Raw genomic sequence first — 13,618 nt, 5'->3', positions numbered from 1 at the left:
ACTGAAAACTTGTTTGTACCCTGAATGCTTGAGTCTTGTCCAAGCCCCTGCCAACTTGTACTGTCTGCTTTACAATCTTCTCTTCAGGTCTCTGCTGTTTTATTTCACATGCATTGAGAACACTGCATTTTGACCATATGACTCTTTTAGCCTCATTTCATATAATGTGTAAATCCATTTTCAAGGTCGTTCATGGATTATGTCACTGTAGCTATCACCCTGTGCTAGCTCTCTTACTCTTGGCGCTCTAGGCCAGTACCTACCCAAACCATTAAATTTTAAAACACCTTTGATCAATCTTCACGCTACTCTTTGCATGTGGGAGCTGCTCATTCACAAAACCCACTTTTTCGTCTTTCAAATTTCTCTTTAAAGCTTTCCTTTATTCTGGTGCTAATGGTGAAAAAACTTACCACTAGGCAACTGAAGTGCTACCAACAGTTTGATCTATTGTATTGAATAATATTGCTTCCTTATTGCCTAACATCGCTCTTCCTGTATGTATTAATCAGCTACTCTTTGAGGTGAAGTGTTGAGTATGCATCAAAATGAAGGGCTTTAAATACTGAGGGTATACAACCCCTATATTGTATGACATACATTGTATGGTGGCTGTTACAAGAGCCTAATACCTACAATGAAACAAGTAAATCGGTAGATTCAAATATTGCTTGTTTTATACAACTTCTTATCACAAATTTCAGTTTGTAGGTCTGGTCTATATATTAAATATCTAAATCTGAGAAGCAAACATACCTGTTTTTCCTTTCAGTGACTGCTGACGAGCACTTCTTCAGACTACATGCAGTTGCTGATGTATTAGACTCATTTTCTATTATTGATGTTTGTTTTGCTGGCTGAAAATTCTACAAATTACTAGGTTCATCTTGTTGCCAGGGTTCACAGAAGAGGCCTTAAAGTTATCAAGGGAATCGGGCTACCTGATTTCCACAGTGCAAAGGACAGTGATATCCTCATCGTGGCACACAAAGGAATTTTTTGTGCCTTAGGAGCTCCTACATGGATATGTTTGTTTGAATGTAGCAGTAGGGAAGTGGTTGGTGAAATTTCTGAAGCAAATTGGTGGGAGAAGCTTTAAAAATGCATTTAAAGTGTGTGGGACTGGCTTCTTTGAAAAAAATGAAGGACGAGACCAGAATGTGGCAGAGCCTATGCCACCGTCTGATGGGGACTTTTGGTGCTGAGACATCTCTGGTGATGGGAGGAACCAGAGAAAGCATAAGCCGAATACCACACGTTTCCAGTAAACTGGATGACTGGGCAGCTTCTTGGCCTTGGGTGCTTTCTTCACTTTTGGTCTTCTTCCTCCCACATCCTCTGCTGCAAAAGTCTTGGGAGTGAAAGATGAGTATGCATTCTTGCCAGGCAACTGCAGAACACCATCAGCTACCTCATTACCATAGTCTCGGTTTAACTACTTGATTTCCTTTTGATCTTAGCTACAGTCTTTCATAAGAGGATGCAGATCTTGCATGAAAGGAATGAGGGATCTGGGGTGGTGGAAGACATTTGCTTGTAGACAGAGCTACATAACCTAGGTCAACGGCAACTACAGCTGCTCTAAAGCCTGCCATCCTCCCAAGCAACCTCTTGTGCATGTTATTTATTTATTTATTATTTTTGCCCCCTGCAATTTCTGTCACACAGGATCCCAGCCCCCAAGGCAGCCCAACAAGATGGTGGCCGACGCTGCGCTTCCGCCTGACCCCGCCCGTCCCTGGGAGCCGCGAGCCGCCGGCGCGCAGGCGCAGACCCCGCCCCCCGGCAGGTGTCAGGCCCTTCCCCAGCTGCACATGCGCACAGGGCTGGCCGCAGCGCCCCCGCAGGTGCACCTTGCCGCTGTGCGCCTGCGCAGAAGCACCCCACAGGTGCCCCCTCCCCCTGTGCTATATCTGAGTACGCCGCGAACCGCACGTATAAGCTGCCGATTCACGCCTCTTGTCTCCCACAGATCCTTCCGCCGTCTCCGAAGGCGGCCTTTATGGCGTTAAGGCTCAGCTCGCTTGAGGCACAAACATAAGCGTGAAGGCGCGCTACAGCCCGAAACATCTGGTTTTCTCTTTGGCCCCACCTTTGGGCTCTTCGTGGACGTGGGCGTGCTGGCGGACTCCTTCACTCGAAGCTTTGCGGAAGGATACCCTTTTTTTTTTTTTTTTTAATCCGCCATCTGCTGAGCAACGGTTTCGAGGCGTGGCCAGGCGCGCGGGCACCGCCCTCTAGGCCAATCGCAGCGGGAGGGTTGTAGCAAGCCCCGCCCATCTGGCGCCGGAGAGCCAATAGGCGTGAGGTACGGAGCGGCGGGGCGGGGCACGGGGCGGGGCGGAGCCGGGCGCGCGGGTGAGGGGGTGTGTGCGTGAGCGCGGGGCCGAGTAGCGCCGCTCGCCGCAGCGGCTGTTGCTGGGGGTGGAGGGGAAGCGCTGCGTTCGCGGAGCCCGTTGCCCGGTCGCCGTGTGACCGCGGGGTGTGCCGGGTGGCGGCCAGCGGCTGGGGCCGGGGGGAAGCAGGTGAGGGTAGGGCCAAGACTCGAGGGCTTGCCTGGGTGGGCAGAAGAGGGTGTTTGTGAGGCGGACAGGCGTCCGGAAGGAGCTCGGCCCGGCCGCATTCTTCCCTGCTTTCCCCTCAGCTGCCGCCCCTCGCTTCGGCTCCTCGCAGGGAGCGAACAAAGAGGCGTAGAGGGGCAGGCTGAGGAGGCAGGGTGGCGGCCGGCCGGGGTGGAAATGGCTGGGAGCTGCACTGCAGCAGCTTCTGGTATTTCCTTCCACCCGCCCCCGCTGAGGCAATGATTAACAGGACCGTGGGCAAGGAGGCGTCCTGTGGGTGTCTGAGGGCTCGGCTCGAGCCACTTGAAAAGAAGCGGGGGAGGGAGGGGGGGGGGACGGGGAGAGGAAGAAGGAAGCGACACCGCTCCCGCCCGCCCTGGCCCCTGCCGCTCCCCGTGAGGAACAGCGGGCGAGGGGCGAGCCCGCCGGCCCGCCTCGCAGCGCGGCTGCCACCTGACCGCCGCCTTGTTCTGTTGTGTTTTTTTTTCTTTCTTTCTTTCTTTCTTTCCTTTTTTTTCCCCCCCTTCTTCCTATCTCTCTCCTCCCCTCCGTTTCCTCCTTGGAGGCCTCCCGATGAGTTAAAATGGTGCTGAGGCTCGAGGGGAGCTGGTCGCTGCTCGTGGGGAAGAGGTTCCTCAGCCTGTCGGAGGAAGACGACAGGTCGTGGGACACCAGCCGCATCTCAGAATGGCCCTGGAAGTCAGGCAGGATCCGAGCGGTTTCACACACGGACATATCCAAACAAGACCTGAAGGTAACTGGGACCTTTGAAAGAGACCTTCTAAAATGAGTGGTTACACTGTGACCTGGAAACTTCATGTGTGTGCGTGTGTGTGGCCATGTGTATACACATAATGTATATACATGCTGTTGTTGCGGGAGAGACATAATCTTGGTCAACTTGCCTCCTTAACATGCTTGAAAACATGTGCGTCTCTGGCAAAAGCACCCAGTGTGCTTGTACCAATGCCGGAAATTACCTCAAACTAATTATAAATGTGTTTTCTTCCACCAGCGTTTTGAAAACTTGAGGTGGCTTCTCTGGCACCTGCTGTGCCAAGGTTTTATTTCTGTGTATTTCCTAAATATAATACAAGATCTTGCCACTTGTGAACAATTCCCCCACCTCCAGCCAAGAGCTGAAAGGGAAACGTTCTTAGGTTGTTGGGACTGGTGACTTTTCTTTCTTGCTCTTTGAAGTAGCTGGCTATAAACAAGCACTTCTACCATCTTGAAAGATGTACCAAATTAATGTATGGCGTTGGAGGTTTCTCAGACTCTGCTTAGACTGTGACCACTTGGTAATAACGATTATTATAATAATGGAGATTTTTAAACACACAATCAATCATTGCAACCTTAGTGTAATTTGTTAACCATGTATTTTGGGTCCAGAGACTTTCACAGTTGACCAGGTCTGGGCTATTACTATAGTATACAAAGTACTTGCTAAGGACAAATCTGTTATAGTAATGGCATGTTGTTACATGGTCTTCTTATTTGTTTCTGTAAGAGAGTTTGAGGGCAAGCTGTTGTATGAGAGCAAGAACAGTATCATCTTTCAATTAAAACTGTTCCCTTTTCTTTAATGGGAAGAACTTTGTGTTCTCTGTTTAACTGAAGAAGCACTTGTTCCTTTGTCAAACAAAAAGAAATCGTAGGTGTTTCTAACTCTTCTTTTTGAAAGTGTAAACTTTGTTATGAAGAGTCCCGAGTTGTTGGAGGCCGAGCTTCTTGTTGTGTATCTATGGCAGGGGTGGAGCTTTCTCCATCTTTGGCCGGCGGGGCCGTGCCTTACTTGCAGTGAGGAGGAGGAGTTGCTGCTGCAGAAAGTTCTTAAGGACCTTCTCTGGGACTTAAAAGTAAAAAGAGCAGGTGCTGTTAGTGGCTTTACTGTGAACATTGTAACTGGTTACGGTTTTTCCAGAAGTGATAAACTTAATGCATTCTACAGTAAAAGTGTTGCTGAAGTTGTGAAGTAGACAGTCAAGGCGTAGAGAACTTTTGTACCAAACACACGTCACCTTTCCTCTCTCGCAGCTCTATGTTAAAGTAATGTCTAGTTAGGCCCAAAATAGTAATGGATTGTGGGGTGGGGACAGAAATCTCTAAAGGAGTAGAAATGTTTAGTCTTTCAGATTTTGCTTTTTTGTGTACCTTCAGGAACAAGCTACAGAATAGAAGTGCTGTCAACTGCTTTTGATAGTATTTTCTCAACTCTGTTTTCCTGTTTGTGAGGTGTTGATGCTATAGACAAAACAAGCCATTCTGGTTCTGGTACTTGTGTTATTTGCTTATCTCTTTCATTGTTTCCTTGAACTTCCAAAAGACTAAATTCATTTCTGCACCCATTAGTTCTAAGAGTCTTGTCTGTGGTAATGCTGTTTTCTGTGCATGCTTTTACTTGCCTTTCCCCTCAGAGGGAAGCTAAACATAAGGGAATATTTCTAAGAGTCACTCAGCTTAGATTTCTCTGCTGCCAGTTAAACGTATTTAGACCAGATGGTTATGTTTTATGGAATGAGGGAGTGATTTTTCTGAAAGTAATGTTCTCTACCAAGACATTCCAATTCTTATGTTCAAGCAAAGTTATATTTGTGGTCTTTCTCAATCCTTTGCTGATCTCCACATGTTGCCAGTGAAAGAAGGGTAATGCCATTCCAAAGAAATTGGTCAAGCCACCATATTTTTGCTGTGACATAACTGCTCTTTTGTATAGATACTTCAGAGATTTGTGAAGATAAATACCAATTAAAAGCAGGCAGCAAATGACCTTCTTCACATTATATAATTTGATCACTTGGCCTAATGTCATTTGTGCTTTTGATGAATTAACTAAAATTATTATTTGGGACTGTTATTTTTAAACAAGCTGTTTTTCCAGAAATATTTTATTCAAGTACTTTAGCTAGGAGTTTGTGGAAAATGCATGTGCCACTGTGTGTGCAGTTCTTCAGAGTTTTAAGGGGTGCATGTTTTCTCCCAGATTGTAACCACCGGTGGTAAAGTTAACACATGTAACGGTCCTTGAGCAGCAGAGGACTCTTTGAGATGGGAGGGTTGTAGAGTTAAATAGCAATATTAATGTTTTATGTGAGAGTAATGATGACAAACCAGTTAACGTTGACTATGACTTATAAAATTTATTTATAAGTCATAATTTAGTGATTGCTTGATTGTGTGACAGAAAGGCAATAATCACGTTTGTGTTATAAGTACTTTTAATGATAGTTTTTTTTCCTTTTAGGAAAGTGGTGTTTGTTTATCCTTTTCCATTTTGCACATATCTTAATTTTATGGTTAGTCACTCCTTCGCTTTGTTTCCCTTCTTTAGATTTGCATAGAATTTGATGATGAGTCATGGGAAAAAAGAAGGTGGATAGAAGTCTACAGCCATAAAATGAAAGTATTCCTGGTGGAGCAAAAGCTGGTACTGGCTGAAAGAAAATCTCAAGCCAGTTCTATGCCTTCTGTCCAGTGGCCTGCAATGGCAAGTATATGCTTGACCTAACTGACTTGGGTTCTGCAGTTCCACCTTCTAGGGACAGTGCTTTTACGAATGTGAATTTCTCAAGTATAGCTTCACTTGTGTGCAATCTGAAGGGAGACTAAATCTCTTTGTACAGCTAGAGCTAGGCAGAGCTTGTAAGCATTTGAAGTTGGTATGTTGTGCCTGGAGATACAGAAATGTGTTTTTATGACTTTATTTCCTTCCCAGACCACTGTTCTGTACAATGTTAATTCAGTCTCCCTCTAGTCTCGTGTTTCTGCCTTCTTTCACGGAATTGCAGTTAAGAATAGAGAGAAAAAGGGTAAATAATAGGTTTCTAAGGATAGCCTGTATTTTTGTCTTAAACTCTTGTTTTACTCTTTGCCTCGAGTACTGTTAATTCTTCAGTTATTCTGGATCTGAGACAAAAATAATTTGAATGACTCTTATGTGATGGCTGCCTGGCACAGATGACTGGTCAAATTTGGATTTTGTGCATATGAAAACCTGATCTGCATCGTAGAAGCTGGAGAGAACTAAGTTTTCTGTAACTGTCATGCATGGCTGGCTAGGCAAATTAGCCAGTAGAGGTTAACAGGGAACATTTCTTAATGTATTCAGCCAGTATAGTTTTACTTGACTGCTTTTAATGTTGCTGCTCAAAAGTAGTTGTGAAATAAATGAAGGTGTAAACTTGCTGAATATTAATTATGCTAAAGGTGTAGTCTGTTTTAATACTCTTTGCTAGGTGTAAAGTATGCAGTGTAATTCTTATTGCTGCAGTTTAGCTGAGCTTTCTTAAGCAAAGCTAATCTAAGTAGATGTTTATTGAAGTAGGCCAAATAGGATGGAAGAGGAAGAAGAAAGATGAATCCTTAGTTTTATTTCGTGACCTGTGCATTGACATCAGTAATTCTACTAGTAGATTTTGTGGATACAATGTTCTGAAAACCTAGCTGTTGTCCCTTTCCAAGTATCTGAACAGTTCTTACTGGATATTTGTCTTCCAATTTTTGCATAAGGTTTTCCTCGTGATATGTTTGACTTGTCAGTTCATCCAGTATACATGTTTCAAAGCTCATTTAGCAGAGGAATGGTGTAGGATAAAGTAAAGCACAATACTGGAGCTTGCCTTGGCAAAAAAGACTTTTTTCCCTTTACCACCACACAAGGCAGGAAAGAAGGGGTCAGAAAAGAGGTGTGTGGGTTAATTATTTAAATCTTCATCACAACTTCCTGATTCAAGTATACAGGAGAGTGTTTGTGATAAATGGAATAGCTTTGCAGAACTCTTGTAATGCCCAGTTGCTCCTGGAGACACTCTTGTTTCTCTTAAGGGTGATACTGCCCCTTTGCCAATGCTGTCCTAACTGAAGTGAAAACAACAAAGGGGAAGAAAGTCTTTGTTCGTTTGATCAGTCCTTTGGAAATGCAAATACACACCCTGTCTGAATGACTTCTTTTCTTTTAAATGGAGCACAAATGTACCTTTCACATAGGGAGGAGTTAGTCTTGCCAGTCATTATGCCTACCCACTCAGAACTGTTATTGCAAGACTAGACAGTATTTAACCTTGACCGTGTTGGGAAGAGTTCAGAAGCTTTTAAAGGAAACTTTTGTTTCTTGTCTGTTCTTGAATCCTTTGGCATGCTTGAACACAATTTCGTCACTGTATTACAGCAGTGTAACAACTATGAGGCTATCCAAATTGTCACATCTGCCTAAGCTAAGGCTTCAGTATATTGTCCATGTTGCATGAGCTTTGAGAACTTCATTGTAAGCCATGCAGCACACCTTCATTGGTCTGCTCGTTATTCCCCCAGTCTGCCATAAGGATGGTTTTTCATTACCGTATCCACAATTAGAACTCTTAGTATTAGTAAATTCTTCATGGTGAGATGAATGATTAATGATTGTTAATGACAGCCACCTGAACTGAATTCCTAAATCTGATAAATGAAATTAGTTTTAAGTATAGTCCAGTAACTCCTTTGTTAAGCATGTATTAGAAGTGTTATTAGAAAGTCACTTTGTTTCAAGAGTTGCCACATTTAGAAGTGGTATCTTAAGAGATACTTTAAATTTAATTATTTTTTTAAATTAACTTTAAATGCAAATGAAGACTCATGAGATCTTCTTACTCTCTTTCTAAGAAAATGTTTATCACTTTTCTAGACTTACAAATCCTTAGTGGACAAAGCTGGTTTGGGATCAATGGTTTCAGTGCGCTATCTTGGTGAAGAGAAATGTGTTTTTCTTTCTAAAGACCTTTTGACACCCATTCAGGTAACTTTGTGTGGCACTATAAAGATGGAAGATAATTATTTTTTTCTTAATATTTAAGCTATGTCAAGTTAATATCTTTTAAATGCAACTTCAGATGGGTAAAAACTTGGGAGTAGGTGTTTATGACCATAACTCATAAATATCAGTTCTGAATGTAATATGTCTGTTGATTAAAAAAAAAAAACAACCACTTCTGAGGCTGATGCAGGATATGGTGACTTGAGAGAGGGTGAGGGAGTGTGCTAGGACAGTAGTTATTCAGCTGGGGTGACAGAAATTGCATCATGCTGATGGCGGGGATAATCTGGAATAGTTTCCTTTGTTCTCATGAACACAACTTGTTACTATGAAAGGAGTTGCAGGGAAGTCTGGAATAAATCTTGCTATTTAATATAAACACATCACTTCTAATCCTAAACAAGTAAGGAATTGGACAGGATGTAAACGAGATAGTTGAAGTGTAGTCTCTATTGAGCACCAGGAGGAAAGTTTGTTAGTGAAAATTAGGTAGAGATGGGTTGAAACAACTGCCCCACCTAACTGACTGGTCGGGTATTTTGAAGAATAGTGTCTGCCAATGGTAAAATATTTTACCTTTCCAGGGAACTACTCTCAAGACCTATAAACAGTCTAAATGAAACTAGTAATAGATGCCCCATGTTGAGACTGTTGGTAGTGCTGTCATTAGTATTCCACTTTGACATGTTAACAGTCAGCAAATAGCTCTTCTTGAGAAACTAATAGAAGAATCACTTAAAATTAGAGTTGTAGATTGTCATCTTGCCTGTGTTGGCTCAGCAACAGAGTAGAGATTTCTTTATGTAGAAACCTTATCTCAATACTGCAATGGAGAAGATTGCTTCTCTGGTATTGTGAATAACAGTTTCTTGACTACTAGCTCTTCAGCCTTCTGCTTACAAATACCAGAGCAGTGCTTGGGGCAAACACACACCCCACCCCACCCTCCAAAACAAAAAAACAACCCAACCCCCTTTTTATTAGCACTCAGAACCATTGGTAAAAGCTTGCTTTAAACTTTCATTTCAGAATAATTCTAAATGTTGTCAAGCAGCTTGTTTTAGATAGTAATAGAGAACCCCCCCTAAAATATAAATACATTATACTGAATAATTATGAATAATTTAGATGTAGCTGACTTTTCATTCATATGAACATTTTATAATGTCATCTTGAGATGGACCAGATCCCATCATTATCATAAGTAGAAACAAAACTTAAAATACTGGCATTTACATTTGCTCAGGACTACTAAATTACTGCTTCTGAGAACTTAAAATCCTAAATTAACATTGTAAATTAAGAAAAGCTCACTTGAGTCTGGCTTGCAGATGGTCAATCTAGATTAGTGGTAAGGAAACGATGTCTGCCTCAAATACAATATCCTAGGAGCTGAAGGAACACTGAGTAATGAGAAACTTGTTGGACTTCTATGAATTGCTGCTATCTCATTTCTAAATATTATGTGGTTCTGTTAATCAAAAGCATTATCCTTAATACTGACTTTTTTTTTCCCCCTAAATAGGATGTGGACAGTTCCAGGCTTCCTCTTAAGGATGATCAAAATGTTAATGAAGAAATTCAGGCTTTGGTTAAGAAACACCTAGATGAAACACGCTTAGTACAAGGTACAAGCATACTCTGTAGTGGAAAACTCTGACCATAAATACTTGAGTCAAAAGGGAAATCCTTGCAGTGATGGTGTAAATTACAGTAATCTCTTTTATCCCTAAGAGCTTTTAAAAATACTGTTTCCACTTTCCTTTGCAGCAGTGAACGTAAAATGTGAAGGATTATAGAGTTTTGAGTATTTCCTTTGTAGGAGTGAGTACATAATTTAGGTGCATATAGATGACCAGGTGCTTGTGAAAGAGATCAAATTTGTAGCAACTGTCACAGAAACTACTTGGAGTTTTTTATTGCTTCAAGTACCTCTCTTTTTTTTTTTCTCCAGTCTGCTGTTTAATAAAACTTCCAAAGTTTTATATAGGTACTACTTCTTTATTCATGTTAAAATTGTTATTTTTAGATTTGCCAGCTTCAAATTCTTAATTACTTTGTTCGTATGAGCATATTTCTAGTCATGTGCTTGCTTATGCATGAAGATCTTACCTTTATGGAAAGGTAAATATTGCAACTTGGTTGTCATTTCCAGTACTGTAAAGAGAGGAAAAATTCACATTTAATCATTGAATCTTCATTTCTGTGTCTACTTATCTGTCTTACTATCTGAAATCTGGAGGTCACTCTAGCCTCTGCTGTGTGTCTTAACGTGCAGAAAAATTCATTGAACTATTGCAGGAAGGAGGTGGCTGTAATATGGTTTTATCATTCTTTCCCACCCCTTGCCCCTCAGCTGTGTGGAAATTGTCTCCATTTCCACTCTCAAATCTCAGAATCTGTTTGTTGTGCTTACTTGCATCTTGCATACAGTCCTGTCAGGAAGTTTGTCTTGGTAACTGTGGTGATCTTCATGCTCTCTTTCTTTTTTTAGGTGGAAAAAATATCATTGGTTCAAAAATTAGAATTTATAGCCTGGATCCATCTACTCAGTGGTTCACGGCAGTTGTTGTCAATGGTAATCCAGCTACAAGAACTCTAGAAGTCAATTGTCAGGAGGTAAGAACCAGTTGCTGTGGGTTTACAGACTGAGATGGGGAATGGGTGAGAACTTGTCTTTATATCCCCACCAACACCATTTTTAATTCGGTCCTTACTGTAATAAGTTTAAAACAAATGGGGATCAGCATAGTGCAGAATAATCTTGTTACCTCACAGTGTTTCTGTATGGTGCTGGTAGAATTATAGAGTAACCAATGGCTGCCTTTGCAAAATGAGGGAAACCTGGAATTTTTGTTCGAAGAGCAAGGCAACTGTATGATCCTGGTTTCTTCGCTTTCTGTACTGTGTAGACAGTGCTCTGAAGCACCAGTTTATATGTGTGTTTTCATGCAGAGACACTGTCACAACAATATATTGTTAAATTCAGCTTGGTATTCAAAAAACTTAGAATTTAAGCATCTAAGCTTAGTCTGTACCAACGCACCTAAGAGAAATACAGTCAAACATTAGCTTTCACTTCTCTAAATGGCTGCTTCTGTGTTGTTCCTTTCCAAGATTCCAGCTTTAAAAACTCTTGATCCAGAGTTAATTCACGTTGAAATCATATATGACAACAATGGAAAATGTGGTAAGACCTATTGTTGTTTCTCCTTTAAACACTAAGTAGCATATTTGTGATAGACTAATCTTGATCACCTTCTCTTCCAGATAAATCTAAAAGAATTGCGGGGACAAAAAGGAAGTTACCTGAGAATAGTGGAAAAGTTGATAATAAACACATAAAATCTTCTCCTGAGGTAATGTCTTACTATGTTATATATGATTGTTACATAATGGTTATGTCATTTCTCCAAACAGTCTTAAATAAGAATTGGATAGGAACGGGGAATAATAAATATAATCCCTGGGAGGGTGTGGTGATTTCTTTGAAACTTGTCTAGGCTTGGGTAAAACGTCTTGCCTTGTGATAATCAGAGAAGAAGTTACTGAGCTAATGTTGGTTGGGGTTTTTTTTGGTGTGGTGGTGTGTTTGGTTGTTTTTTTTGGTTTTTTTTACTATGCTTTTTTGCCTACTCCTTTTGCTTAGGATTTAGCCTGTCTGGTCCTGTATTCTGTAGCGGGAGGAAACGCAAAGCAGTTCTCAAGTCTATAACCTTTGCTTTCCATTTTCTTTAACTGTTTTGTACTTAAACCTGAAAAAAAACCCCCACCTCAGCTACAGTTGCACACTTTGGGGATTCACGTTGCACAAGCAGCAGTCTGGAAGAACGTTCTTCCAGTAGAAAAAAGGAATAGGAATACTTTTCTATTACTTGCATGTTTACATTTATTTCTTTTGTGAGTGACCTGCCAAGTGTCACTGAGACCTAAGAAAACTGTCTGAAAGGTCAGAAGATGATCTGGGTAACTTAAGTATAGAAATGCAAATGAAAAAATAATGGTTTGGCTGAAGACCAGTACTTCAAACTTGCCTTATAATTTTGCCCCAGTGTTTCAGAACAAAAACTGCATTTTAGAAAGGAGTAGCCTTCTGGAAGCTTTAGACTGGTGGTGGGGGGAGGATTCAGTTTTGTTTCAGGTTTTTGGCTTCATTTCTTGGCTTCTGTGCAGGCAGTCCTGTGCCAAGTCAACTGTGTAGATCTAGCTAGTGACTAGATACTGTTATTAGAAATATTTAAGGGCTTCACAAAGACACAACATGAGGTAGCAAGTACGGGGTATGATTCCTCAATGAAGAGTCGTCTGCCTTGTATTTACTGCTGAGGAAGAGCATGCAGCAAATCAGTAATGAAGTAGCTAGTGCATTGCAGTCATACTCTACTGATGTTTCTATAACTTGTGCTTGAGCACCTTTAGCATCTTTTGGGTGCTCATTTTGACATTCTTTAGCTTTCTGCATACTCAGTCACTGAGCAGTCTGCTTGATACAGACCAGCTTTGCATGTATTTCACATTTCAAATGTCCTGCAGAAGAGTTATAATCTGTTTTTTCACCATAGTTTTTCCTTAAAGCAGTGAAGTTATTTACTTCTAATTTTCTAGTCTGCTTTCCTTCAAAGGACTGGATCCTTTACCGCTGTTGTACTCTTTGGGAAATGTCTTGCAACTATTTTTTCAAAATGGTTACAAGTGAGTGTACTTTCTAATGAGGAAAACAGAAGCTCTGTTTCTGGTTTTGACGGATGTGAATATAGGAGAATGCTAAGCTGAAGCCATTTTTTTTTTTTTAACTTAGTATCTGATAGTACTTTGATTTCTAATATGGAGTTAATTAATTCCAGTGTGGTTTTGAGAGCTTGTCTTGATGCCTGACAGCTGTGTTACACCAAAGCAGAAAGGAAATATTTTGGACTTGATGGTAATAGGTCTGTAGTGTAACTTCCAGCAGTAAGTTGAGCATGTGGGAGTGGAATACAGATGTTAGAGCAGAGGAAGGAGCCCCATGGAAAACTACTGTTTCTAAAGATACTTGCTAATTTGGTAGGCCAGTTGTATTCCGAAAAGAATTGTAGATTTATGATCAGCACAGAATTTCTTTACTTAACACTTTCTAGAATCCTAGTATAGAAATTTTCTCACCACAAGGAAGTTCACATCTAGATTTTTGGTAATGTTGTCAGACTAACTTCACGGTTTTAATTTTTTCTACAGTTTTCAGATGAGGTCTGAAAACTATTTCTGAATTCTGATTACTGCAATT

The 13,618-nt window shown here is 41.2% G+C and overlaps 1 protein-coding gene across 2 annotated transcripts in view; it reads left to right on the top strand.

Moving 5' to 3' along the window:
• The first annotated feature begins 2,289 nt into the window (after positions 1-2,289).
• KDM3A (lysine demethylase 3A) overlaps positions 2,290-13,618 on the top strand; it is a 31,703-nt gene continuing 20,374 nt past the window's right edge. The window contains exons 1-8 of one of the 2 annotated variants that reach the window (XM_040591456.1): positions 2,290-2,308; positions 3,127-3,315; positions 5,896-6,051; positions 8,227-8,337; positions 9,881-9,983; positions 10,850-10,974; positions 11,473-11,545; positions 11,626-11,714. In XM_040591456.1, coding sequence (XP_040447390.1) covers positions 3,145-3,315; positions 5,896-6,051; positions 8,227-8,337; positions 9,881-9,983; positions 10,850-10,974; positions 11,473-11,545; positions 11,626-11,714 — 828 coding nt within the window. In that variant the 5' untranslated portion in view covers positions 2,290-2,308; positions 3,127-3,144. Of the gene's footprint in view, positions 2,309-2,382; positions 2,526-3,126; positions 3,316-5,895; positions 6,052-8,226; positions 8,338-9,880; positions 9,984-10,849; positions 10,975-11,472; positions 11,546-11,625; positions 11,715-13,618 lie in introns of those variants that run through there. The other variant, XM_040591447.1, reaches the window with a different exon arrangement.

This window comes from Falco naumanni, chromosome 1 (assembly GCF_017639655.2).
Source record: "Falco naumanni isolate bFalNau1 chromosome 1, bFalNau1.pat, whole genome shotgun sequence".
In the NCBI taxonomy this organism is placed as follows: domain Eukaryota; kingdom Metazoa; phylum Chordata; class Aves; order Falconiformes; family Falconidae; genus Falco; species Falco naumanni.
Note: the sequence above shows the minus strand (reverse complement) of the source record. Positions and strands in the feature narration are given on the sequence as shown.